At 48.3% G+C, this 25,572-nt stretch overlaps 1 protein-coding gene across 1 annotated transcript in view; it reads left to right on the forward strand.

Annotated features, from left to right (window-relative positions):
- The window catches only part of PSME2 (proteasome activator subunit 2), a 121,294-nt gene extending 95,928 nt beyond the window's left edge, over window positions 1-25,366 (forward strand). The window contains exons 9-11 of the mRNA XM_069634000.1: window positions 23,575-23,629; window positions 24,417-24,503; window positions 25,143-25,366. Of these exons, the coding sequence (XP_069490101.1) occupies window positions 23,575-23,629; window positions 24,417-24,503; window positions 25,143-25,223 (223 nt within the window). The 3' untranslated portion in view covers window positions 25,224-25,366. The remainder of the gene's footprint in view (window positions 1-23,574; window positions 23,630-24,416; window positions 24,504-25,142) is intronic.
- The last annotated feature ends 206 nt before the right edge of the window (window positions 25,367-25,572 follow it).

Genomic DNA, 25,572 nt, shown 5'->3' on the forward strand with positions numbered 1-25,572 from the left:
GAGTGGAAATTAGCAGTTATGCTAGTCCCCACATATAGGAGGCATACTTCAATTGCATAAATACATAAAACATAGGTGCCTGATGATAAATCACATTTATGCTCAATTATACATATAAGTATTGCTAAGCCAACAATTGATGTCCAAAATGAATTACATTGATCCAATATATATTAGATGTATGCCAACATATATACCCACCCCTTTGACATGGGGCTGGAAACGTCTTTTCAAAGTCACTATTAATGCTCCTGGAGCCCAGACTGTAGGAATTATGATAACAGGGAGGGGTTGGGGGGGGGGAGAAGGAAATTGGGGTCCTCATAAGAATACAGACAGTTCCTGATCTGTATTAAGTCCAGAGAAAACTGTCCTATATTGGCATATAAGTCCAGCTTCCAATTGTCTTAATTTCAACAGAAGGTCTCCCCCTCTCTGTGGTAGCGAAACCTTGGCCATTCCCACAAATTTAATATCCTTCCTATTATCCATTTTATGTACATTTTGCCATGTGTGGCGAGTGGATATGAGGCCTCTTGATTAGCTATTGTTGGCAAATGTTTTCTGATTTTAAGAGGTCTAATTGTACTCCCAATATAGTGTGAGCCACACAAACAAATAATGCAGTACACAACTCATTTGGAATTGCAATTGATAAAATTAACATAGTAAGAACCCAATGTTCCAAAATCCACAGTTCTGGTTTCCAAAGCATGAACACACATTGAGCAACCCCCACCTTTGTAAAAACCATTGTTCTGTCCCTTATGGAGCCAAGCTTGGCTGCTTTAGGGGTTGGACATAAATGAAAGACATAGAATATTCTTATCTTTACTTGCTTTACTATATATGGAGCTTGGATTTGGATCCAACCACTTGCTGATGTCTTTATCAAGGAAATTGCCATAGCATTTTGGTGCTGGACTGTCCATGTGGGCGGGACAAAGACTGATATGCAAATGGGTGTTTCCAACCTGTGAAAGGTACAGTGAGCTAAAGTGTGGCTGCGGACTCTCGAGTGGGTACCTTACCAAAGAACAGGTCAATGGGCCGTGTTCGTTCTCGTAGGGGGGCGCCTATGGACTATTTTTTTTGTTCACTATGCTATGGATTTAACAAGCTTACTAATAACTGTAGTTCTTTTATATTTTATATGGCAATCCATATGAACTATCTAACGGATGTGAATATTTTATTGTTCTCTGATACAACTATTTTTGATGTATTCAAATGTTGATTACATGCATATTTCCTTGGTTCATGTTAATCGGCTTGTGTATAACCGTCCCCTTGGTTGCATTCTTTGTTTTGTGCTTTTATCTCATGTAAGATACTTATGACTTTTGGCAAATGATTTATGTATGATGTTTTCCGCCTCAGAAGAAGAGCGGTGGCTCGAAACACGTGTCAGGCTGACCTCCGGCTTATTAAATTATATGCAGATGATGCATGAACTTTTTTGATTTGTGCGCAGTGTGATTGTATTTGTTGTATTAGTTCTCTATACTTGGAGTACTTGGCTATGTACCCACGCTCTCTACACTCACCTGCAGCAGCCCCTTGATTAAATTAGGTATAAGCGCTTGGGTTTCTATTTCTTTTTCTGCCACACTTTTTGCTCTGTTTTGGGGAAGGTCTTTGATTAGTGGGCACTGGTAGATTTTCTTGTGTATGATTTTTCTCTGAGAGGTGGGCCCAAGGATTTTTTGCTTGTCGTTGGGATGCTGGGTGGGTAAATGTATCATTGGGCCTCATTACAAATCGCCCGGTATGGAAACAACGGTGGCGGTAAACCCACCGCCACCGTTGTTTCCATGCCGGGCGATCTCAACTCCTGCAGGCGGGAGGTGATGTTCCCGTCCGGTCTGACCTGGCGGGTTTAATACCGCCCGCCAGCAGGCGGACGAGGAAACACCGGCAGCATTACGAGATGCTGCTGGTGTTTCCATGATCCCCATTCCCATAGGACTCATTCCGCCTCCGTGATTCCCGGAAAACCGGGGTTGAAATGCCCTGGTAATTCCGGGAATCACAGAGGCGGAATGGTAATACGAGTCCGGCGGTAACCAGGCGGTTTTACCGCCGCGGTTACTGCCAGACTCGTAATGAGGCCCAATGTGTTTCTCCAGCATGGATTCACATGCACATGCATATTCCCCGTTGTCAGGCTGGGAATCCTCAGTAACAGAAAAAAAGTCTGTTTTAATTTCTAAACTGTCTTTCTCCTATAAACCAATCACTGAGCTATGGGTCATACTGCTCCCAACCAATGACTGCCATCTACCTAAGCCCATTTAGTGAAAAGAAAATGCATTGGAAGAAGAGAATTTTGAGGAAAGGCATGTGGGAGTATATAGCCTAAAAGAATGGCAGATGGATAATGCCAATAATAAATAAATGGAGGGGAGCTTGAGTAAGTAACTGATTAAGCTAGCCAGCAGTACATTCTCTATAGTTGGTACATGGGATAATGGACCGGTACTGGTGGTCAGGAATACACTGTGAAGTTTGTAAAAAAAGATGACTTTGCTTACACATCCAGTGGTGAGCTGCGGCAGTGCCTACCAACTCTATAACAACTTGTATTATATAGCTGACAAATCCAAGCCTGTCCTCCTGGTCTCCCTAGGGGTAGCCACTTCTCATGAGGCCAAGTGGGTGGGGTTAATGGCGCATGGATGTATTTCCCGACTGGGATACGGGGAAGACACCTTGGGCAGACGTGGTATTTTCAACACCCACACACCTTTTATGCCCCTTCTTCCTTACCTTCCTCGAACAAGCATACCTCTCCTTTACCTCCGCATCCCTGTTACCCTGTGCCATGTACCTTTTTGTAAAGGCACTGTACCAGTATTAAGACGAGGAAGAACAGGGATGACTTAAAGAAAGCTGGTCCTAAAAGTACTGAGACTAAGAGGAAAGGCAGAGGACCCGACTAATGCTCCTTTCAACTACATTTAGCAGTCCAGTACTCTGTGGAAGCGCAGCCAGAAAGTCAGCCTTAAAAATAGCTATAGGGCTGTCCCATTAGTGAAGCAGATCCCAGATGAGCAATAAGCAGAGAGATCTCTCCCGGAGAGACCTGAAGTCTTGTGTTGGAATGCTGACTACCTGGACGGCGGGACGCTTAACCGCTGGCAGGCACATCATTTGTATCTCCGTACGGATCGAACAGCAGAAGGAAGCCGGTTCTCGGGCAGGCAGCCACACAAGAAAGCTGGAAAGTGTGGCCATAGTGCAGCACGCCACCTGAGGGAGGGAGATGCCTGCGGAGGCGCCGCAGGGATGAGAAAGGAACTGCGAGACCCAAACAAGAAAGAAAGGGACACAGACGCCGCAAGCAAGCGCCTGTGAGAAACTAAAGAAGGGTTGGGCAACAGAGAGGCCGGCTGGGAGTCCCATGGGACGTTTACAAATATTGAAATCAGGGTCTGGGGCCCTAACCTATTAGAGGGAAGCATCAAGTTATCTCCCCCATACTGCTCTACTCTCTTTACTGTTTTATTCTCTCCCCCCCTCTTCTTTCCTTTATGCACTTAATCTATTTGAATTGTCTCTGGACCTAGTATGATAGTAACAATGTTTGTCTTCTCCCCACCTCCTTACTTGTTTCCCCTCCTCCTCCTCCAGCTCTATCTGAAATGTTGTCAGGCTGAGTACGATAGTTGCTTGGTTTGTTCTTCTCCCGCCTCTCTCCCCCCCCCCCCCACTCCCTCACCTTGTGTAATTCTCCGGCTCTACCAGAAATGTTGTCGGGCCTAGTACGGTAGTCGCCTGTCTGTTTCCCATTTCCTTCCTACCTATGTCTTAGCACTTGCACTGTCTGAAACGTCTCTATGCCCAATACGATAGTTAATTTCACATTATTGTTGTTCATGGACTGCAAGAATGTTTTGTATTTTCCCTTGTTCCCTCCCTTGTCATGAAGTTCTTTGAAACACATTGTATATAGGCGCTATATAAATAAACTTTAATATGTTATAGCTTCCTCGGGTTAGTCCATGTCAGGTTGGGAAACGGGACTGCGTAAGTGATTAAGTAAGAAACCAAGCTGATGTAATAGGCGTCAGGTCCCTAACACAAAGGTAGCAAGTTAAGAAGGATCTGGGACCTGCATCGAATTGAGAAACCAAACCAGGGGAAGGGAGTAATTCCCCCCCCCCCCCCTGGGGCTGCATACAGAGCTTCAGAAAACCAAGCGATGGAAGACATCCTCTTGACTGAGAAAACCAATATGAATGCAACCCTGTCGTGAATAGAAGCCAGGGTTGATGAGCACAAGAGAAGGAGAAAACCTGCATGTAAAAAGGGTCTTTGACCCGAGAGAAAAAAACATTGAGAAGCCTGGCAGGGTAGTGAACCGGCGTGCTCCTTAAAGTTAAGGAGTAATGGTTTGTGTGAAAAGTGCACCCGTCAAAGGCTTCATAGTCCTAGTACTTGGGACTCTGGGAAACCAAGTCAGGTAGAAGTCTGAAACCAGAGACTGTCAACTTGATTAAAGCCAAGAGAAGACCCATGATTTTTGCTTTTGTGGCATAGTGTGAACATTATAGTGTGTGGGACTTAAGAAAAATCATTGGAAAGGCAAGAGAAGCTACCTCTTGGCCTAGTGAATAGTGTGTTTAGGGGAAGGGAGTCCCCCCCCCCCCCCTCTCCACTGCATCCCCCCCCTGATATTGGTAAACCTGGGAGAGCTCAAGGGAAGATTCATATGTCTTGAGATTGTAAAATCATTGGAAGCATAACGGGAGAGTTTACCAGACAGGCAGAGGAGGGTCTGGGACTCACTCTCGCACTAGTTGAACTTTGTGAAATGAGAACATCAAGAAGAGGAAGGACAACCTCCTTAGGTGTGTGAAATCCAGGTGAAGGGAACCATACCCCCTGGATTCGAAAGTTTAATTTGTGAAAGCCACGCAAAAGAAGAGAACCCATTGACTGCGTGAAATCCAGGGGAAGGGAGCCATAGCCCCCCTCCCTCCCTGAGGATTATGGAACTGTGATTGTTTATTTTTGGACCTTCGGGAACTTTGTGTTGTACAGTTTAATAAGTCTATAGCAACCATCACAATGACCCAGTGTCAGAGTCTTTACTCCATATTCCTTACAATGGCCCTCTGATATTTTTGGTGTGGTTAAGTAAGTGGCTTTAAAAAAGTGATTTGGCAAATTACGTTGCACTGCATGGAAGTAATCGTCATTTTTCTTGTTGTGCAGAAGAGCAAAGGTATATAAAGCTAACTCCAGTTGAAATGGAGGTGTTGCAATGTCACTTTTTTTCATCAACTATAACGTTATTGACCCATTATTTTATTTTTAGTACAGCGCAGAGGAATACAGTTCTCCAGAATGGCGCTAGCATGGATTCACATGCTCATGAATATTCCCCGTCATCGGGGTTGGAATCCTTGGTAAAAGGAAAAGGTTTCACTTTCACTTTATAACTGTATTTCTCCTCTAAACCAATTACTGTCATCTAGGTCATACTGCCCCCATCCAATGACCGTCCTCTCCGTAAGCCCCTCCCGTGGCAGCCATCTTCAGATTTTTTTCCACACGCTTCAGTGTTGGGAGTCCTAGAGTTTGCTCTCAGAGCTATTTGTACCTTTTTTGTGTTTTTCGACAAAGAAAAAGTTCCTTTTTGTTTCAAAGTGCCTGTGCGCTCTTTCCTTCATCTGCCGGCAGCAGGGACCTGTTGTCGGTGAGTTCTGAGGCCCTCCAGGACGATGAAGATCTGGTGTCCATGCATACGGTCCACGATGACGAGGAAGATGCCGGCAGAGGGCCTAGTTTCTGTGTTGCCTTCGCAGCCGAAGGGACATCTCCTTGGATATTCTGTCGACTCTCCACACCTTGGTGTAGGAGATCCAGATGAGAATGGCACCGGTACCGGTACCACTGGTCCCCCAGGTCCCCGTTCAGCCTCGGCTGAAAAAGAGGCAGCGTCATCTGATGCCCCCATATCAACCTCCTCCAGGGTGTCCGGACCCAACTCCCCCAGCAGACCCAGACATGGGAACGGAGACAGAAACAAGGACGGATGGCAAGGAAGACATCATTGCAGCGAACAGTGAGTCTCCACATTTGAATGCCCCACAGGGTTTACCCACCGGACGAGGTGGGTTCATTCCACTCCATGAGCGCCAGAGCCTCCGAGCTATTCCAGCTGGTGCCTGAGGAAACCCAAGAAGGAGGGCTTCTTGTATCAAATGTCAGAGGACAAGTGGGAGACTATAATGGCGGTGCCCTATTTGGGTGATATTTGGGAAGAGGGTGTAGCCCTCATGAAGAACCCTTGCACAGCTCCGGCCAAGCGGTATACGCTGGAAAAGAATTATTGGGTGCCGGACTCCGCACCCAAATGCCTGAGGTCACCCCCATCGGCGGATGCTGTGTCAGCGGCTGTGAGGAAATGGTCGGCTAACCCGTCGTCTTCGGTCCATCCGTGACAGTGAGAGGAAATAGATGGACGCCTATCGGGAAGAAGGTGATTTACACCGCGGCATACACAATCAAGGCGGCCAACGCACTGGCAATCCTAGACAGGTACGACAGGGAGTTCCTCCCAGACGATGATGAGATGGAGGCCCTCGCCCTCTTCCATGGAGAAGTGGCATCAAACCACGCCAGCACTGTGGCAGTGGACGTTGCTGACAGGGTTCTGGCAAATGGGGAACAATGTCTGCCTTCGTCGGCAGGGATGGATGAAGGCCACAACTTGCGTCAGGAGGTCCAATCGAAGGTGGTGCTGGAGATGGCATTTGATGGGGAAATTTCTTTGGGAAGGCCCTAGGCGAGTCCCTCCAGGCCATCAAAGCGGATACGGAGACGGCCTGCTCCCTCGGCACTTTCTTCTTTTTTGTCTTTATTTTTCAGTCCTCAAGGGGAAAATCGAGCAGGTCTTCTAAAGGGTTCTCCATGTCGTACAGGCAGCCTTCCTGATCCTCAATGCAAGAAGCCTACAGAGGCCGCGCCCAGGCCTACGGTAGCGGAGGACAGCGTCGCCCGCAGGGTAGCACACCGGCCAAGACGTCCGGCCCCCACTCATGCACCCCAGTGGGAGGCCAGCTGACAAGGTTTGTCAGAAAGTGGAGAAAGATCACCACTGACAGATGGGTGTTGGATGCTCTCGCCCAGGGGCCTACCTTGGAGTTCCAACGCAGGTGTCTCCGTATTGCTGCCGGTTCCCTGGCAGGAGCACATCTCTCAGCTTCTGGAAGAGGTACGAGCCATGTTTCGAAAGGGGCGATGGAGCTAGTTCCCCAACGGCTCCGGGGCTCCGGAGTTTATTCAAGATACTTTCTAGTCAGAAAGAAGGCATGGCACTGGAGGCCCATCCTGGACCTTCGACGTCCGAACAAATGCTTAGTCGCAGAAATGCTGGATGGTCACGTTGCAGCACATACTCGGCCAACGGGAAAAAGGAGTCTTCTTGACGTCATTGGACCTGGAAGATGCATATTTCCACGTCCCCATTCACAAGAAACATCGGAAATGTCTCCGTTTCGTGGTACAGGGCCAGCAATACCAGTTCAAGGCCCTACCATTTGGCTTGAAGTCGGCTCCAAGAGTATTCACGAAGTGCCTGGCACCAGTGGCGGCCCATCTACGTCTACAGGGCATGCATGTATGCACGTACCTGGACGACTGGCTGATTTGTGCCTGCTCCCTGGAGAGCGCCGACGAGCACACGAATGCGACCGTCCGGCTATTGACGGACCTGGGATTCTCTGTCAACTATCTGAAGTCATGCTTAACGCCATTGCAGGAAGTGCTGTTCCTGGGTGCCAGACTCAAGTGTCTTGCCTGGCATCTCCCTCTGAAGAGAGGCTAGCAGCCATTCAAGGAAAGGTGCAGCGGCTATCGTCGGCGAAGACGGCCACAAGTCGTTACTGGGCATGATGTTGTCCTGCATCTACCTCGTCTGCCATTGCAGATGCGATCCCTACAAGAATTCCTGGATGCGTGTTGGATACAGGTGTCTGGTAGTTTAACAGACAAGCTCCCACTCAATGAGGAGTTGCGACCAGTGATGGAGTGGTGGGGGGGGTTCACTTCCACATCGGCCAAGGCACAGGATTTTAAACCCCCCGCCATCCCCCATATAGGAGACGGTGACGACGGATACTTCCCTGGAGGGGTTGGGAGCACACACCGTGGACGTCTGCACGCCAGAGGCCTGTGGCTGCCGATGGAGAAGAACTTCCATATCAACCTCCTGGAGCTATGGGCTGTGTTCTGGGCCTTCAAGTCATTCCTACCATCTCTGAAAGGCAAGGCAGTGAGGATCTTCACGGACAACACCACCACCATGTTCTACATCAGGAAGCAGGAGGGCACTCGATACCAGCGCTCTCCAAGGAGGCCCAGGAATTGTGGCACTGGGCCGTCGGACAGGGGATGTTCCTTCACCTAATGGAAGTCAAGAACACCATTGCAGACTCCCTCAGCGGGGAACTGCGGTCCTGCCACGAGTGGGATCTTTGTCAGGATCAGATGGACCGGCTATTTACCAAATGGGGCAGACCCCAGATAGATCTGTTAGCGACAGCAGCGAACTCCAAATGCCAGAGGTTTGCCAGAAGATTCCACCAACCGAGGAGCTTGGGGGACGTGTTCCCTCTCCTGCTGCGAGTCAACACACTCAGACAGTGCCAATGCGAGTTGATACTCATCGCCCCGGCGTAGCCACGGTAGATTTGGTACCCGGAGCATCTCAGCCTGTCAGCAGCACCTCCAGTCAAGTTGCCAGTGGTTCCGGATCTTCTCAACAGAGAGGTAGCCGCAATCCTTCACCACGACTCAGGATCGCTGATCTGCAGCCTTAGAGTTTTGAGGTTATGTGTTAGCAGCGGACTGCAGGGAAGTCCTCGCCAAGGCCAGGGCGTCGTCGACCTTGAAGTGCTACAGCAATAAGTGTAAGGCTTTTGCTACGTGGTGGAAGTTGCAGAAGATGACCACTCAGAGGGTCTTGGCTCCACAGATTCTTCAATACTTGCTATCCTTGGAAAAGGCTGGTCTGGCGCACGCCTCCATCAAGGTGCATCTGGCGGGTATCTCCCACTACACCCTTTCCCCAGGAAGATCCGCGTTCTGGTCCCTCAGACTCGTCAAGGAGTTTATCAAAGTATTTTTTCCAATCTTTCCCGCCGGTGAAGTCTCCTGCCCCGGCGTGAGAACTCAACGTGGTTCTGACAATGCTCTGGGGGCCCCCTTCAAGCCTATGCATCAGGCCCCATTCAAGTTTCTCATGTAGAAAACTGCTTTCCTTATGGCCATCACCTCTGCCAGACGTGTAGGTGAGATCCAGGCCCTATCCTGCAAGCAACCGTACTTGATTTTCCACGAATCAAAGATTGTACTACGTACGCATCTTTCATGGCGAAGGTTCCATGGGAATTCCACCTCAACGAGCCTTTGGTGTTACCTGTTTTCTTCCCGAAACCTTCATCCCCGGCGGAAAGGGCCTTGCACTCGCTGGATGTTGCTCGTGCCCTGAAGTTCTACGTGACACGCACAAAGAGTTTTCGGAAGACTTCACAAATGTTTGTGTACTTTGGTCCTGTGAACAATGCGAAGGCCTTGTCCAAGGTTTCCATTTCAAGGTGGCTCTCCGGCTGCATCACACACTGTCATCGGTTGGCGAACCGACCGCTGCCCGACCGTCTGAAAGCCCACTTCACCAGACCGATCACTGCAATTACGGTGTTCCTGTCTGGTGTGCCCTGCTGTACTTCTGCAGGGCTGTTACGTGGAGGTCCACGCACACCATCACGAAGTTCTACTGCGTCGACAGGGATTCCAGGGCGGAGTCCAGAATCGGCCAAGCAATGCTATGCAACCTGTCTGCTTGAGGTGAGCCTGTTCCAGAGTTAAGAGTTAATTGCTTCTGTTCAGCCTTGCCACCTCCTGTGGTTGTGTAATGTTGTACTGCTATGTATTCGTTATTCATGAGCATGTGAATCCATGCCAGACCCGATGCTGTAGAAGGTCTAAGTTACTTAACTGTAACTATTGTTCTCCAGCATGCTCTGGCATGGATTCACATGCAAACCCTCCCTCCAGCCACTGTGGTAGCTCTTCTTGCTCATACTGCCACTTTACTTGCTTACCATATCTGAAGATGGCTGCCAGGGGAGGGGCTTAGGAGGAGGTCTGTCATTGGATGGGGGCAGTATGCCCCAGAGGACAGTGGTCGGCTTAGAGGAGAAATCTAGTTTTAAAGTGAAGATTAAACTGTTTTTTTCTTTCACCGAGGATTCCCAGTCTGATGATGGGGCATATTCGTGAGCATGTGAATCCATGCCAAACCCATGCTGGAGAACAATAGTGACAGGTTTAACTTAAACCAAATAGCACTGTAAAAATGAAATGCAAGAATTTTAATCCAGTTCTTTAAGTAAAAGAAAAGTGCATGAATAATTGCTTTTATTCAACTATTTGTCACATAAGCATACATTCAGTAAAACCAACACAATATATTTGCAAATTTAAATAATAAAATAAACCATAAAACACAATATTCTTATCTTCATAAAACTTGTAGAGCGCAGCATAAGCCCAAAGGCATCTTGGCGCTAGGCTAAGGGAGGTCCATCCAATCCACAGGAAAAAAAATATAGAACAGGAAAGTCTTAAGTGCTCGACGGAACACTGAGTGGGATTCAGTGCTATGCAGAAGGAAAGGAAGCTGGTTCCAGGCTTTAGCAGCAGCCACTGAGAAAGCACGCCCACCCAAGCAAGCTAGCCTGACTTTCGAGGGCTGTATAGTCTCCATCTTGTAAACGAAGAGGCCTGGAAGGTATATACAAACCATATTTATTGTGAGGAAATTCGGCCCCTAATCCATAGGCCTTGTGTACTATGCACAGTGCCTTAAACCTAATACGTTGCTCAACAGAGAACCAATGGAGATGTTGCAACAACATGGTCATATGGACACCCTGGGGAGAGTGGGGGGGGGCGAAGAACAGCCCTGGGAGATGGATTTTGCAGCAGCTGGAGACGCTGCAGGAGATGTTTTGGAAGGGCCAAGTAGAGGGCATTACAATAGTTAATATTGTTAATGACCAAGGAGGAGACAACAGGTACATGAAACTTAGTGTGGATACAAGGTAGAACTTTTGGAGTGTCCGTAGCTTAAAATTAGCTTTTTGGCATACAAAAGAGACGTGGTCGGCCATAGAAAGAGAGGCTGAGATTTTAACGGCTAGGTCTTTCACCGAAGAGGCCGGCTGGGGAAAAGGGCCAAGACATTCAGGCCAAAACTCTTGGCCCAAAACAAGGGGGCAGTAGCCGTACCCACCACCAACAACTCCCATTTTTTTTTTTTCACCGATGAGCTTAAGCCAATTTCTCGCCATCCACTAACCAATGGCTAGCAAGCAGTTTTTTTAATTGTCCTGCCGTTTCAGATTTATTCCTATAGAATATCAATCATTGGTCTCTCTGCTTTTCCTTTATAAGCTTGGCAGTGTTGATTTGATATATGTAGTCCATCGATGTCGGCAGGAAATCCCATACTGCAAAAATCAGGCCATTACATCTTGAGGACCTACAAAAAAGTTCCACATTATGAAACTTCTAGAAGCCATAATTTAGGAGACCACTCCCTTTCCTTATAGTCCTATATAATTTGCAGTGTAATAAACTGTTGTAATGATTCTTTCAAGTTGGGACAATATGGGCAACGATCATCGGTAGAGTTGTCCCTTTTCTTGGTGACCAGACCATGTGGTACAATACCTAAACACATCTTCATATAAAGACAGTGTGCAAAAGGATGAGGCATACAATCTAAATAACATTCAAAACTAAAATCCTGCTTCATCATAAGAAACTTACTTTATAAAGTGCTATTTGCGCAAGTCTGGCTATTCTTCTCTCAAACTTTGCTGCTGTTAAATGTTATGTTATGTTAAAGGTACTTGTATAGCGCACCGTCGCCAACGGAATTGGTCCCCAGGCGCTCTGGCGGATCTGTAAACAGGAAGGACGGGTAGGGTTAGTCGGGAGGAGGGGAGAAGGACAGTGGGAGAAGTGGTGTGCTGTTGGCAGCTTCAGCTCGGTATACCCCGAGTGCTGGGCTTTGGTGCTAGCATCGGATCGGACGAGGCCTCGAGTGCTGTGGGTGATGTTTGTGTTGTTGGTGCAGTGTGGTAAAGTGCGTGCGGATTGCTGGGGGAGAGATGGTTGTGTGGGTTAAGTATGCAGAAGATTGAGGGTTGGGTTAGTGGGGGTCTGTATCTTGATTTGGGTACTTATGGTTCCGTTAGATATCAATGTATCCTGGTCCCTGGTAATGTCGGACACTTAGATGAGGATTGTGCCAAACCTGATATACCCCAAAATGTATGAATGTAAGGCTGCATTATGGGAAGTGCAGATTTGTGTAGAAGATTTGGTACAGATTAACAATCCCTAGAAATATGCAGAAAGTTATGTACATGTTTTGGAGCATTGTATATGTGAGTAAAGAACCAGGTATGCTGAAGTAGAAGTGGTATATGGAGAAGACCAATGTGGTGAAGGTTTTGTGTTGTCTTGGTTGAGGAAGGTGACTGGAGGAAATAGCATGTTGGTGTTGAGCAGGATCTGAGCAATGGAGCATGTGGAGAAAGATTGAGGAGGGTCAGTAAGCAGCAATGATGATAGTTTGGAGTCTGTGTGGCCATAGTAATCGGATGGAAGATGGATTTCGAAAATCAACCCTGGGGGAAAGATTTTAGGAAGCCACCCTAGGTATGGTGAACAGGGAGCTCTGTGAGTTTAGCCAAAACCCAATCCAGGTACGTGGAAGAGCAGTCAAGGTTTAGTCTTGAGTGAGTGAGTGAGTGAGTGAGTGGGGTCTAGGGCCCCAACGAGGCCACACAGGATAACTCACAATAATTTAGCTTAGACAGTATATATAAAAATAGTTAGGCCTTTCAGAACATGCTAAGAAATTTAAACTAGCACATAGTATTATTGCACACTCAAAAATCATATATCCAAATATATACTTTCACCAGTAGGTTCACTTAAAATACATCAATGTAACTAAATGGCTGACACAGGTAAAGTACTCGGATGCAGATAAAATGATTAGAACCAATCGCAAGGCCACTTCCCTTTACTTAAGAATACCAGCCCTAAGATGTGTGTGGCAAAATGTCCAAAAGGCACAGATTTCTCCAGTGAAGGTATTCTCTAAAGTTATGCAATGGGCTGTGGCGGTGATTTTGAACATAGAATAGGAATTTTCCAGACCGGCAGATTCCTCTCTTCCAATCCCAAGGCTAACACGAGTAGGAGGCTTGACCCAGGTTTGACAACCAAAGGTAAGTAAAGAGGGAGTATGGAGACGGTGCTTTGCACTCAATATTATCTTATGGAGGACAGGGGAGACAGTAACCAGATTGCTTACTTACCCGACTCAATCAACCCCACCCCCCACACCCCGCGACTCCGATTTTCCTAGGTCACACAATGCATCTTTTAGGGGAGGCTGGGGACGTTCTCTTCCGTCCTTTGTTCGGGTAAGAGGCATCCATGGGTTGCAGGTTCGAGAGTTTCTTCCTTTCCGGTGCACTTAAAGATGCAAGCCCAGATGATGAATGCATACTTTCGCAATGCACACCTCTTGTGGAAACATCACGGGATGGAGGAAGGGAGTTCCAGCAATGGTAACCGTTTGCAGGCGTCTTTCCAGTCGCTGTCCCAGAAGCAGCTCCTAGACAGGTTTCATTGATGCTAAGAAGCAGACATTTCGGGAGAAGGTGACTTCTGAAAGCAGACTCTGACATCTCTGGCGAGGTAGCCCATGAGGGAGCTGGTCAATCAGGCAGTCCAGGGACACATGCGCCCACGAGTAGGCGTCAAGACTAGTTAGTCCCACTAGTCCAAAGTTCGAAGCACCAACACGTGTCTGCTGGGTACTTGCAGAGGAGCAGGGCTTCACCCCGCTGGCCACTGGAGGGGGATGATGGTTCTCTACAGAAGTCTTGTTCTGGTTGTCATTGGGCTGCTCATCGTTATCAGATGTTTGGCTCCAATGTAGATCTGAAGGATGGCTGCAGGAGTCCTCTTCTTATCCAAATTCGATGCAGGAAGCAAGTTCAGTCCACCAATGGTAAGGATCTACACCATTGAAACAGCCAGTAGTTGCCCAGTCGGGGACAACTACTAGTTTCACATCCACCACAGCAGTAGACTTCTGCCACATGTAACTACTGCCACCGGCTTGTCTTTGGGCACATATAAAAAGTTAGGGAGATGCAAAGTATCTCCTTTGCACTGCACTTTAAGGTACTGTGTGCAATCCGTAAAAATACAGGAATTCAAACGAGAAACCAAGTTTCTCAGTCCTGACAGTCTGAAAGAACTAGTCAGTTTGCCCATAATAATGAGAAAGTCAGGGGAAGTAAAGCTGAAGGCTTGACTTCTCTTACAACAAAAGTCAGGTTGGGGGCGTGGCCAGAAGCACCACGCATGAGGCTTCTCCTTCAATGGCCTCTGCATAAAGCCTGAGATCACGACTGAAAATGATGCAGTTTCCGTCTACCAAGCCGGCAGAAGATACCATCCCCAGTGACCGGAATCCCTAGTTCATCGTTGGCTGAAGTTTGAGCTCCCAAAGTTTTTATCGCGGCCCTACTCCACCGCCTGCGACGGCAGTGTCTGGCTGCAGAATATGCCAAGATGGCGGGCGGACCTCGCGACGCAAGGAGAAAATAGATGTACTCTCTCCGGACCCGACTAATTAGCTCAGAGGGCACTCAGATGGCCAAGGGGAAAGAAGCTCTGCCAACGTCTCAGATCCTAACATGGTAGCGGACCCACACAACTGATCACCCACTGCTAAAGTGACTGTATAATATGGCAGCGGTTACATCTGCAGTTTTAGATGCGTGAGGTGTTCTCTCCCAGTCCCGTGCAACTTGGGGGGAGGGGGGATGGGCGATGTTGAGGAAAGACCCCCTGGAAAGAGCTGATGTTAACATCATCTGAGCACCGCCGGGAACATCGCTTCATTGAACAACGGATGCCTGCGGGAACACGACCAGCTCCATTACCCACAAAAACTCCACGACGAAACAACGGATTCCGCCGGAACTCTGCCGAATCTCCATCTAGCAACAGTGGAGCGAGAGGCATGCCCCCTGAGACCCCGCACCATACACAGGTACGGAACCTGACCTCCTGGCGTAACATGTAGTGGGGACATCTTATAATCACTTTCCAGAACCGGCGCCTTATTAAACTGCTCATCCCTGCTGACAAGGAAGACCCAGTCACACCTTAATGGTATGGTGGCAAACGGGATAATAAGCACATGACACAGCTGTGGCCCCCAACTGGGAGGACAGTCACCGAATGAAAAAGCCTGGAACCCAGGAGCATCACCTACCTTCCCACTCTCCACCGATATACAGAGGAAGTGACCTCAGAAGCACAGTGGGACACTACACAGTGCGGCACCGAAAGAGGGGAACCTGTCTTCCTCCCCCACCCATGTTAGGGGGCACCATCACTGCACTGGAATATGAAGCCCCTTGTGGAGGGGGGGGTTTTAGGTGTGAGCCCACGCCATCACCTGCTCTGCCCTTGCTGCACCTCCAGGAAACAGACACCCCTATCCTGCAGAGATCCCAGACGGCCTTCTTCCATCCCATCCCAGAGAGGGCACACCAAAGTATTCCACGACCTCACAAAATGGTGAAACACCTGAAAACTCCCCAAAGAGCTGACATTGCTACCATGCTACTTCCAGCACAGAAGGGGGAGAAGTCGGAAACATCTAAATCTCCACCTAAACCTACACCGGAAGTTGCTGGTCAACTGGCGACCAAAGGAGACATTCAAGCCTTCATGCTCGACATTAAATCAGAATTCCGTTCCTGCATGTCGGAGCTCCCTATTAAACTTGAACAGACGGAACAGAGGGTCTTGGAGGTGAAACAGAGGGTAGGAGAAATGGAGGGCTTGGCCCAGGAACACTCAGTGACGCTTCTGGAAGTGCATCGCAGAATCCAGGCCCTAAGCGACAAGAATGAGATCCTGGAAAACGGGGCCAGACGGAACAACCTGCACATAAGGGGGGGTCCCCCTCATCAATCTCTGACTGGAATTTTGCATAGTATGTAGATAACTTATTCCAGTCCCTTCTGCCACACATGGAGAAGTCTCTACATTTGCTAGACTGCCCCACTGACTATGCCCTTGACCAGGAGTAGAAGCAAACTCCCGCCGCCCCCCACACTTCTCCCAGATGAGAGAAGCAAGGTTCATTTCTACACAACCAAAGAGGCGATCATGGCAATTGATCACTCCTGAGATGAGATGAGCTATCCTTACAAGGGTCCCCCATCCAAATTTTTCAAGACCTGGCAGTGGTAATGTTGCAGAAGCGGAGGGCCCTGAAGCTCCTAACCCTATTTTTCAAGACCTGGCGGTGGTAACTTTGCAGAAGCGGAGGGCCCTGAAGCTCCTAACCCTATTTCTTTATCCTGCACCCCAACTCGCCGGCAAGCAAGGACGGCACCCCCCCCCCCGTCCCCCCCCAGCTCCCTTGAAGGTGACACTGATGATCTCCCCCCTAAACCAAGGCAGACAACCTGGTCGAAGGTCCAGAAAGGTCGGAAAATGAGGTGACCGGGGCCCATAGCGTAGCGAGCTGGAAGCGAGGACCTTACATCACTTCGACTGCCAGCATCTCTCCATTTTTGCGGGCTCGGACAGCTGGTCCTGCGGATGCAAAAATGAGAAGGATTATCATGCATCGCCACAGCTACAGCGAGCTTCATGTGCCCCATGCCTGACTCCAAGTGGATGTCACCTGAAAACCCTTGGAGTGAATCGGCCAGTTTTGTTTCAGTTGACCAAGGACAGTGCTGCCTTTGAGTGGTCAGCGTCCTACAACTTTGTTGTTATGGCTTCACGTTGGAAGCTTCAGTTAAAACTTCGGTTGCACTGGGGTACCACGAACGCAGAGGACCTAGATGGTGACTGAGTTGCATCCGACCCTCGCCCCCCCACCCGCAGAATAGGAGCACCTTGGTAGAACCCCCCCACCACACCAGAAATTGAACTTATTTCGCTAAACTTAAAGGGCCTGAACTCTCTCCCCCCCCCCCCCCCACCCAAAATGGAAATCAACTTTAAGACGGCTTCAAGATATGGAAGACTCTGTGATCTTCTTACAGGAAACGCATATGCTGCCGTCGGACAACACGCGTCTTTAGAGTAGGCAGTTCCCTCTACAATACTTAGCATCTAAAGGGACGAAGAAAGGAGGAACTGCCATACTCTAGGACTTCATTACAGGGCACTACAAACACTACTTTGCCCAGAGGGCCGATACACGGCAGTCAGTCTTTATATACGGACAGCTCTACTCTCTCATCTCGGTCTATGCCCCCAAAGAAGGGGAGGAAGCATTCTACACAACTCTGGGAGGAAAACTCCTCCCCTTTTGTAGAAGGCCAAATAATCAAAGGTGGAGACTTTAATGGGGTCCCGGACCCCCAATGGGATAAATCGCATCCTCTGGCCCCCAGAGACTTGAAGATCACCACAGGGCTCCTTCAACTGTTCCGTACACTGGGGGTTGTGGACTCTTGGAGGGTGCTACACCCAGGCAAAAAATATTTCTCCTTCTCCCATGTTCACAGAACGTCCTCCGAGATAGACCTACTGTTAGGCAGAAACCTGTGCATTTCCCTTAGGGACCACTGCAAAAGGCTTAAGACTACAGGTGTTGGCAGTAAACTCAATTGGTAGCAGTCTGTACCGCCCAGATTTACCTGGTAGCTGTGGCTGAGCAACCAGACTTCTCTCAAGAAGAGTTAGACAGTATGTAGAGTATACAAGATAGGTACCAAAATACAGTAGCCCAAGCAAACACTGACCAAAGCTTTGGTATCAAAGTATATAATTATTTAATTAAAAACACACTTTATAAAATACACTATCACTAATATGGCAAGCAAGTTCAAACAGTCACTATTAGTATATATACATCCCTTATTCCTTATTAGACAAGTCTTAGTTAACACCACTTATTTCCAGACAGAGGTGAGCGCTTAACTGGAGATGGCACTCCAATAAGTTATAAAAAGGGAGGGAAAAAGGCAGAAATTAGAAAGCACACAACACTAATATTTTTAGAAGTATCCCAGCAAGGCAGGAAAGTCAGTCTACTTGTGAGCAAAGGTTCATAGGCCAGGCCCACTCTTAGGAAGTGCAGAGCACAAATGCGCCCAAGATCACACAGTTGAAGAGTCTTGAAAAGAGTTCAAAAAGGAATTAGTTCAGTTCAGAAAAGTTTAGTTAGCCAGCCTAGGGCCAACCCAAGTGGTACGTTGAGGATTTAAGAGACACCCCCACACAGACCGTTGCGAGGGAGGCCAGGTGGACACAGTACCTTGAAAGTGGAGAGGATCCTCCAGCAGGGGCAGTTGTTCCTGGCAGCGGGTGTAAGTCGCGGCGTCGTCCAGAGGAAGAAAAGATCTCGACGTGTAGGAAAGCTGAAGGTCGTTGCACTGCCAGGGAAGAAACCACCCGCAGAGTTCTCCGGTTAAAAAGTACTACACTTTTATTCGCAGTAGTGGTAAACCGTGGTATTCCGGTTGCCGGGGTGCTTGGCACAGGCAAGGCGGCCACGAGATGATCCGGGAAGGCAAAAAGGCGGGCAAACTGGTTATCCCCACCAGTCAAAGGAAGAAGACTCTCCGGGATGGAGATCTCCTCTGTCGTCAGGAAGTGGTGAGACGTTTCGGCAGGGCTCCACCGGTGTCGTCGTAATAGGTCGGCTCAGCTTCTCCCTCTTCGGATTCTTTGGTCCTGTGGCGACTTCTGAAGTTCCAGTCCCCAAAGCCCTGCTTTTATGCAGAAAACCCCCATTCATCAGTCCTAGCTGTCACTCAAACATGCGAAGTGGTGAGCCGGGCGGCTCACCACTGGGCCAATCACACAAGAGTCCGACTTGAGTTGCCGAGGCAACTCAGTCCAGGGTGCCTAAACCCCCTCCCACACATCCTGTAGACCCAGACAGAGTGGCACCACTTTTGGAGGCTTCTGTGGAGAAGCCCGCCAAAAAGTGGAACAAATGCTCGACTTGGGTTGGAGTTACAGAGGCGAACACAAACGCCATTTTAAAACTGAGTCCTGGCAAAAAGACCCAGCCGGGTAATAAATATTAAATAAATAACCCGGCAGTATCTTTAACATTGCACCAAAAAGTGGTGCGTTTAAAATGAATGGGAAAATCCCATAGGAAATATTCCGGTGGAATATTTTGCGTGGTAACCACTGCCACCAGCCAGAAACTCGATGAGGGGGGACTGCACAGTGCCCCCTCGAAAAACAGACCCAGGAGCAATCTAATTACCCCTACCAGTACTTCCACAGTATGATGGTTTGTACTGGTTCTGTTCCCAATTTAAGACTAGTAAAGTCAATGGTGACTTTACATGCCCTGGGAGACAGTAGTCAGTCCCAGGGTATGGAGTCTATGTTGGGGGGTCACTATGACACCCCTGTGTTACTGCACTGAGGGTGCTGTGTAACACACTTACCAAAAACCACATGAAACCCTATGGAGTAAAAGACCCATAGCCCATAAAACACATTACTAAGTCAAAGGATATCTCAAATCATGTCTAAGAGTGGGAGAAAAAGAGTCTCACTCTTAGCAGGAGAAAAAAATAAACCCCAAAAATCCAGCAAAGCTGCTGGAGGACTCACTAGGTTTGGGAAATTAGCCTTAACAGAGAATTCTCCCTAACACATACTGCTGACCTTCCTACAAATCTTCGCCTTTGTGGACGACGTAACCATATGGACGAAAGTACTCTGATCACTCCCCGATTACACTAACCATCCAAGCACACGACCCGTAACCACCTCCTCGACGCTGCTGGAACCAGGGATGCGATTGCTACGGTGAACCAGAACTTCTTACGGGAAAACCCGGTAGAAGACGCATCCCCAGCTACTCCCTGGGATGCCATGAAAGCAGTAGTGTGAGGAGAACTGATTGCTCAAGAGGCAGCATACTGAAAACGCAAAGAACGGATCCGCACAGACTTAGAAGAAGGAATCCAAAAAGCTCAGGCCCACCATAAAAAAGTTTGGACCCCAAAGATCCATCGGGCCCTACAGACAGCCTGGGAGGAGCTGGAGGCCCACTATGCAGGGGAAACAGCCTACCTGTGGGCCAAATCCAAACAAGGCTACTATGCTAAGACTAACAAAGCAAACCGATTTTTGTTAGAGAAATTGGCCAAGACGAAAAGAAGCAACACCATAGTCCATTACGCGGACCGGGAGAAGCTACAACTGTTCGCATCCCCCCAGGACAAAGCGGAACAGATTAACTATCTGCAGGGTGCCACCCTACCACAACTTGAAGAACCAGATAGAGAGGGACTAGACGCCTCAATCACAGGTGAGGAGATGAAGGCTGCCATCAAGTCCCTAGAGCCCCGGGCCCAGATGGGTTCACAACAAGGTTTTATAAAGTATTTCATCCACAACTGGTAGCCCCACTGACGGCCCTCTTCAACTCTTTTGCCGCCTCAGGCTCCATTACCCCATCTATGCAAGAATCTATAACTGTTCTCCTGCTCAAACCTGATAAAGACCCCAGAGAAAAAAGCTTATACGGACCCATAGCTTCACTAAACATTGACGCTAACATCTATTCGAAAATTCTGGCAAACCGCCTGGCTGACATTCTGCCCCGCTTGGTCGACTCGGATGATCAAACGGGGTTTATATTGAACGGGTCCACCAAGGATAACATTTGGAAAACCCTGAACCTAGTCGACATAGCAGCCCTAGATTCACACAATTGGCCCTGTTGGCCTTCGATGCCTCTAAGGCCTTTTATAAAGTTGATTGGACGTTCCTACGGCTCACCCTAGAAGCTTTTCCCTTCGCCCTGAACTTCCGTAACATGGTGCTGGCAAACTATCGCTCCCTAAAAACTCTGCTCCGGGTTAACCAAAATCTATCGGACCCCATTCCCCTAACCTGTGGGACTAGGCAAGGATGTCCCCTATCCCCGCCTTCTGTTTGCCTCGGTGATGGAGCCCCTCGCTCAGCGGATTCGCATGGATCCAAACCTCAGAGGGCTACCAGTTGGCGCCTCCCAACATAAAATCTTGCTTTATGCTGATGACGTGTTGCTATCTATTACAGATATCCGTCCATCTCGGATTATCCTCCTTGCAAGAGCTCCACAGGTATGGCAGGGTCTCTGGATTCACCATCAACTTCGGGAAATCGGCAGCCCTGGGGGTGGGTCTAGAGCAGAGGGAATGGGAGAGCCTCAAACCCTTATGCACGATTCAATGGAGTGGGAAATCCATACCCTACTTGGGAGTCCAGATCCCGGCCCGTAATAAAGACGTTTATATACTGAATCCCCCCCCCATCCTCCACCTCCGCCAATGTTTAAAGAAGTGGAGAGGGACTTGGAGCGTTCGACCTCACAGGAGAGATCTCTCATTGGGCGTATTACTGCCTGCAAAATGAATCTCCTTCCACATTTCCTTTATGCCTGTTCCTCCCTGCCCACTACGATCCCACTGCCCCCGCTTCTGCTCATGCAGAGGAAAATGCTTTGCTTTATATGGAAGGATAAGAAGGCGAGAATATCTCGGAAAAAAATGATGAGCGGTTCCCACTTGGGAGGCTTAGGGGTCCCCAATCTACGTTAGTAAGTGGCATTGCAATTGGCATGTGTCCAGGTTTGGGGCACGAACACAGGGCCCCCAAAATGGGTGGAGCTGGAGCAGTCCCGTCTCCCACTTCCCCTCCGCAATCTCCACACATCGCACCCCTGCTACGGAAATCCTCCGCAGGGATATTAGCATCCACCAAAAACATCCTTCGTATATCGGACTGAGCGTTGAAATATAAGGGTCCTCTCTCCCCGATTGTTCATAACCCGGCCTTCTCTCCGGGATCGCTCCCTTCTAATTTTAAAAACTGGGTTGCGGGGTGGGCTGGAGACCCTAGGGCAACTATTTGAAAATGGCCAGCCCCGCACTTTTGAACTCTGCAAATCGACCTTTCAATTATCTTAGCCCCCTCGAACTTACCCTCTGAGAGCTGCCGCTACGGGGAAAGACCTCCAGTCTTAAAAAGCTATTGCAAGAAGACTCTCTCTCCACTAGACCCCCATACATGGCTCAATGGGAGACTGATCTGGATCATCCTACGTAGACCAGACATGGGTGGATGTTTAGACTAGAACCCATTTCTCCTCCTTCTGCACCACCAATAGAGTGTGCCAATAAACTGCTTTTATGCTGGTACTATCCCCCAACTCGCCTTCATCACTTCAACCAGTCCCTTGACACCTTATGCTGGTGCAAATGTGGACAGCTCGGCTCATATCTGCATCTGTGGTGGACCAGTCCCACTGTGCAAACATTCTGGGACCAATGTATCGCTACTATAAAAAGCATTACTCAAGTGACACTTCCCAAAGAACCGGAAGTCATCTTATTAGGCGCCACTGCCCTGGGGGCCTACCCAAGGACGGGTAGAACTGCAAACCTTCTACGCAACTGCTACTAGCGGGGAGAATCACTATTGCCCGCTCCTGGAAAACAACCGAAAGCCCCTCGATGATCCTTTGGTGGACCAAACTTTGGGGTATCTTGGTGGCTGAAAAGGTCACGGCAGCTAGAGCAGGCCTCCTACACCGGTTCACGGATATTTGGGCCCCACTCACAGACTATGATTGAAACTTCCCAGGGCAGACTCACAAATCCCGAACAGCCCAATTGGCCCTACAACCTGACTCCGAACGGACCTCGGGCGATCTTGCCCCACTTGACCAAAGAGAGGCATGAGCTGGGGAGGGGAAGAGGTGGGAGGAGGGGGTAGAGGAAACGGACAATGCTTACTCTGTCGTACTTAGCTGTGATGTACCAGCAATTCGTGTTCTCTGTACCTATGTGATATTTACATTTAAACAACCGATTTTAAATAAACAAGCTAAAAATAAATTCAGGACATGATAAAAAACAAAGCACAAAGAGTGGGGTCCTATAGACAACTAGAACTGTTTATTTGGGAAATGTCTAAGTGATTTTTGTACTATAGAAGTTATGTTGAGAGAAATTGTGTGTGCGTGTGTAATGAAGGGGGTTGGTATTGTGTGCACTTATATAATTCACCGCTCTTCTAATGTGGGGCATGGTCGGGAGGAAACATGTTTGGAATGGGCAACACGTGCAATGCCGAGAGTGGTTGGTTGTGCAATTGGCAGCTAATGCTGGCAAACTATTTGGGGTGAGGGGAGGGTGCGCACTGGTGCTTTGTAGCTTCATGCAATAAAAAAGCGATCCACTACCTAGTTCCACTTCTCCAAGAGGTGAAGGAGGGGAAGGGAGGAATACTGGGAGGACATAGTGGTGAAGGGTGGAACAATAAGGGTAAAGATAAGGGAGAGGAGAGGAAACCTGGATATGGGCAGAGTATGAATATATATATAGGGAGAAAGGAAGGAGGACAGTGTGACTGTGGCAGTTGGAGAGACTTGGGCATCCTTTTCTCAAACTTGTCTTCTTCCAGGTATTTCTTGGAGCGTGGTGATGCAGTAGCGAAGGCATCGAAGGAAACTCATGTGGTGAGTTGAGACCAGACACACCATATCCCGTACTCTCATCCCAGACACTTCTGCTCCCTTTGATGGCCCCAGATACACTGGGTCAACTCTTTTAGTACAGATATTAGTCACCTGCTCCTCCCTGGCAGCTACCACCACCCCCATTTTCACTCCTGATCATTTTTTGGTGCTAGATTACCTCCTTTACTCGTTGCTTGCCCCACCTCTCCCTTTTTATTAACATGACCACCAAATGTCTCTCATGCTCCTGTCTTACCCACAGGTTTGACTTGTTTCTTGTTGACTTTGTGATAGGGGTGGTGGCTCATTCCGATTAGACTCACTCTTCCCTTTGCTCTGACCCACAATCTCCCTCCCAATTTTCTCTGACGACAATTTCTTTTTGCCTCGGTATACATTCCATGTTTTCCCTTTTCTTTCTGTTCCATAGTATTTTCCCTCCTCTTCCCAAAATGTCCCTATTCCTTCCTCCTGGCCCCCATGTCTCGCTCTAACTGCTCTTAATCCCCAGATTGCTCTCTTGCACTTCTGACACCAAGACCCACTCATATTTGTCGATGATTTCGAAATATCCCTCCTCTTGTGCTCAGCCAACTTTCCTCTTGTATCTGTGCAACCTTAAATCTCGCTCTTATTCTGCTGACCTCGAAGTCTCACTCTTCTCTCACCCCAAGTGACTCCCATATAATCTCTGTAACACCTACATTTCATTCTTGTTCCTCAATGACACACCTCATTCTTGTGCCACTCTGATTTCCATGTCCCATTCTTGCTCTTCTCGCCACAGATGGATTACCGCACACTCGTGCATGAGAAGGATGAGGCCGTTTACGCAGAGATTCGCAGCATCCTGATGGATATATCTGGCTTCTATGTAAGTTGTCTGGAGATAGCAGTTATGTCACTGTGGCTCTTTCCATTCCATCTGAACTGAATTTCGTCTGGCCACCCTTTTCCTTTGTATCTTTTATCGCTGAACACACAATTTTATACAGTCACTTGTTTTTGCACCAGATGTCACCAGGTCTCCTTCTTGTGTATAATTTCACAGGGCATCTCTTGTCCTCAGATGTGACCCTCACAAAGCCTTTAATGTTGTGTTACATAAACTCTGCCTACTTAGCTTGCACATGGCATTATAGTGTTGCTTACTAGGTGCATATGGCGTGGTCTCATTGTTTTGCATGTATTGTCACATGGCTTCTATCTGCTTGATATGTACTACTGCAGTTCCATCACAAGCCCTCCATCCTACTCCTCTTGCCAATGCAATCATATGACCTTCTGACTGTATGTGATGTCGACCAAGTCCACATTGTCCCTTACCACCTAGCACATCAGCCCACACCTCATCTTTTTGAAGGGGCTGCTCTAAACATACTGGGATTCTCCTCCGTACCTGTCTTTCCTATGTTCTTTACATTGCCCTTCCCTGTGAGTCTCATCTATTGGGTGGCTGGGGCACAGATAAGAGGACATCCATTTAATCTTGGTTTGTTTTTCACCCCCGCAGGCTGAACTTTATGACATCATCATTAAGAACAAGGAAAAGATCACAAACCCCAAAGGGGAGGACAAGCCACCCATGTATTGAATGTAAGAAGCTGAACCGATGCCCTGTGTTCTCTACCTGCCACAAGAGCCACAGCTACAATAGAGTTGCCATTTAATCTTATGAAACTCCCATTGTGTGAGGGGGTGGATGATTTTTTAGAAATAAAGAATAGTCTTGAAAAATCTGTATCTTTTCCTTTGTTCACACATGGCAAACACAAAAGCAGTAAGGCACTGTGGGCAAACTATCCAACCACTCGTGGGGTGTGTCTCCCGACCCTTCTGCCCATACCTAAGCCCTCCATTGGTTCAGTGCACCCATGAAAGCCAGCTAGCCACCATCTAATTTGAGGATCTCTTAAATCTACCAGAAGATAACTATTTTGCTT

The sequence above is a fragment of the Ambystoma mexicanum genome, chromosome 13 (genome assembly GCF_040938575.1).
Source record: "Ambystoma mexicanum isolate Mex_15411 chromosome 13, UKY_AmexF1_1, whole genome shotgun sequence".
Taxonomy (NCBI): domain Eukaryota; kingdom Metazoa; phylum Chordata; class Amphibia; order Caudata; family Ambystomatidae; genus Ambystoma; species Ambystoma mexicanum.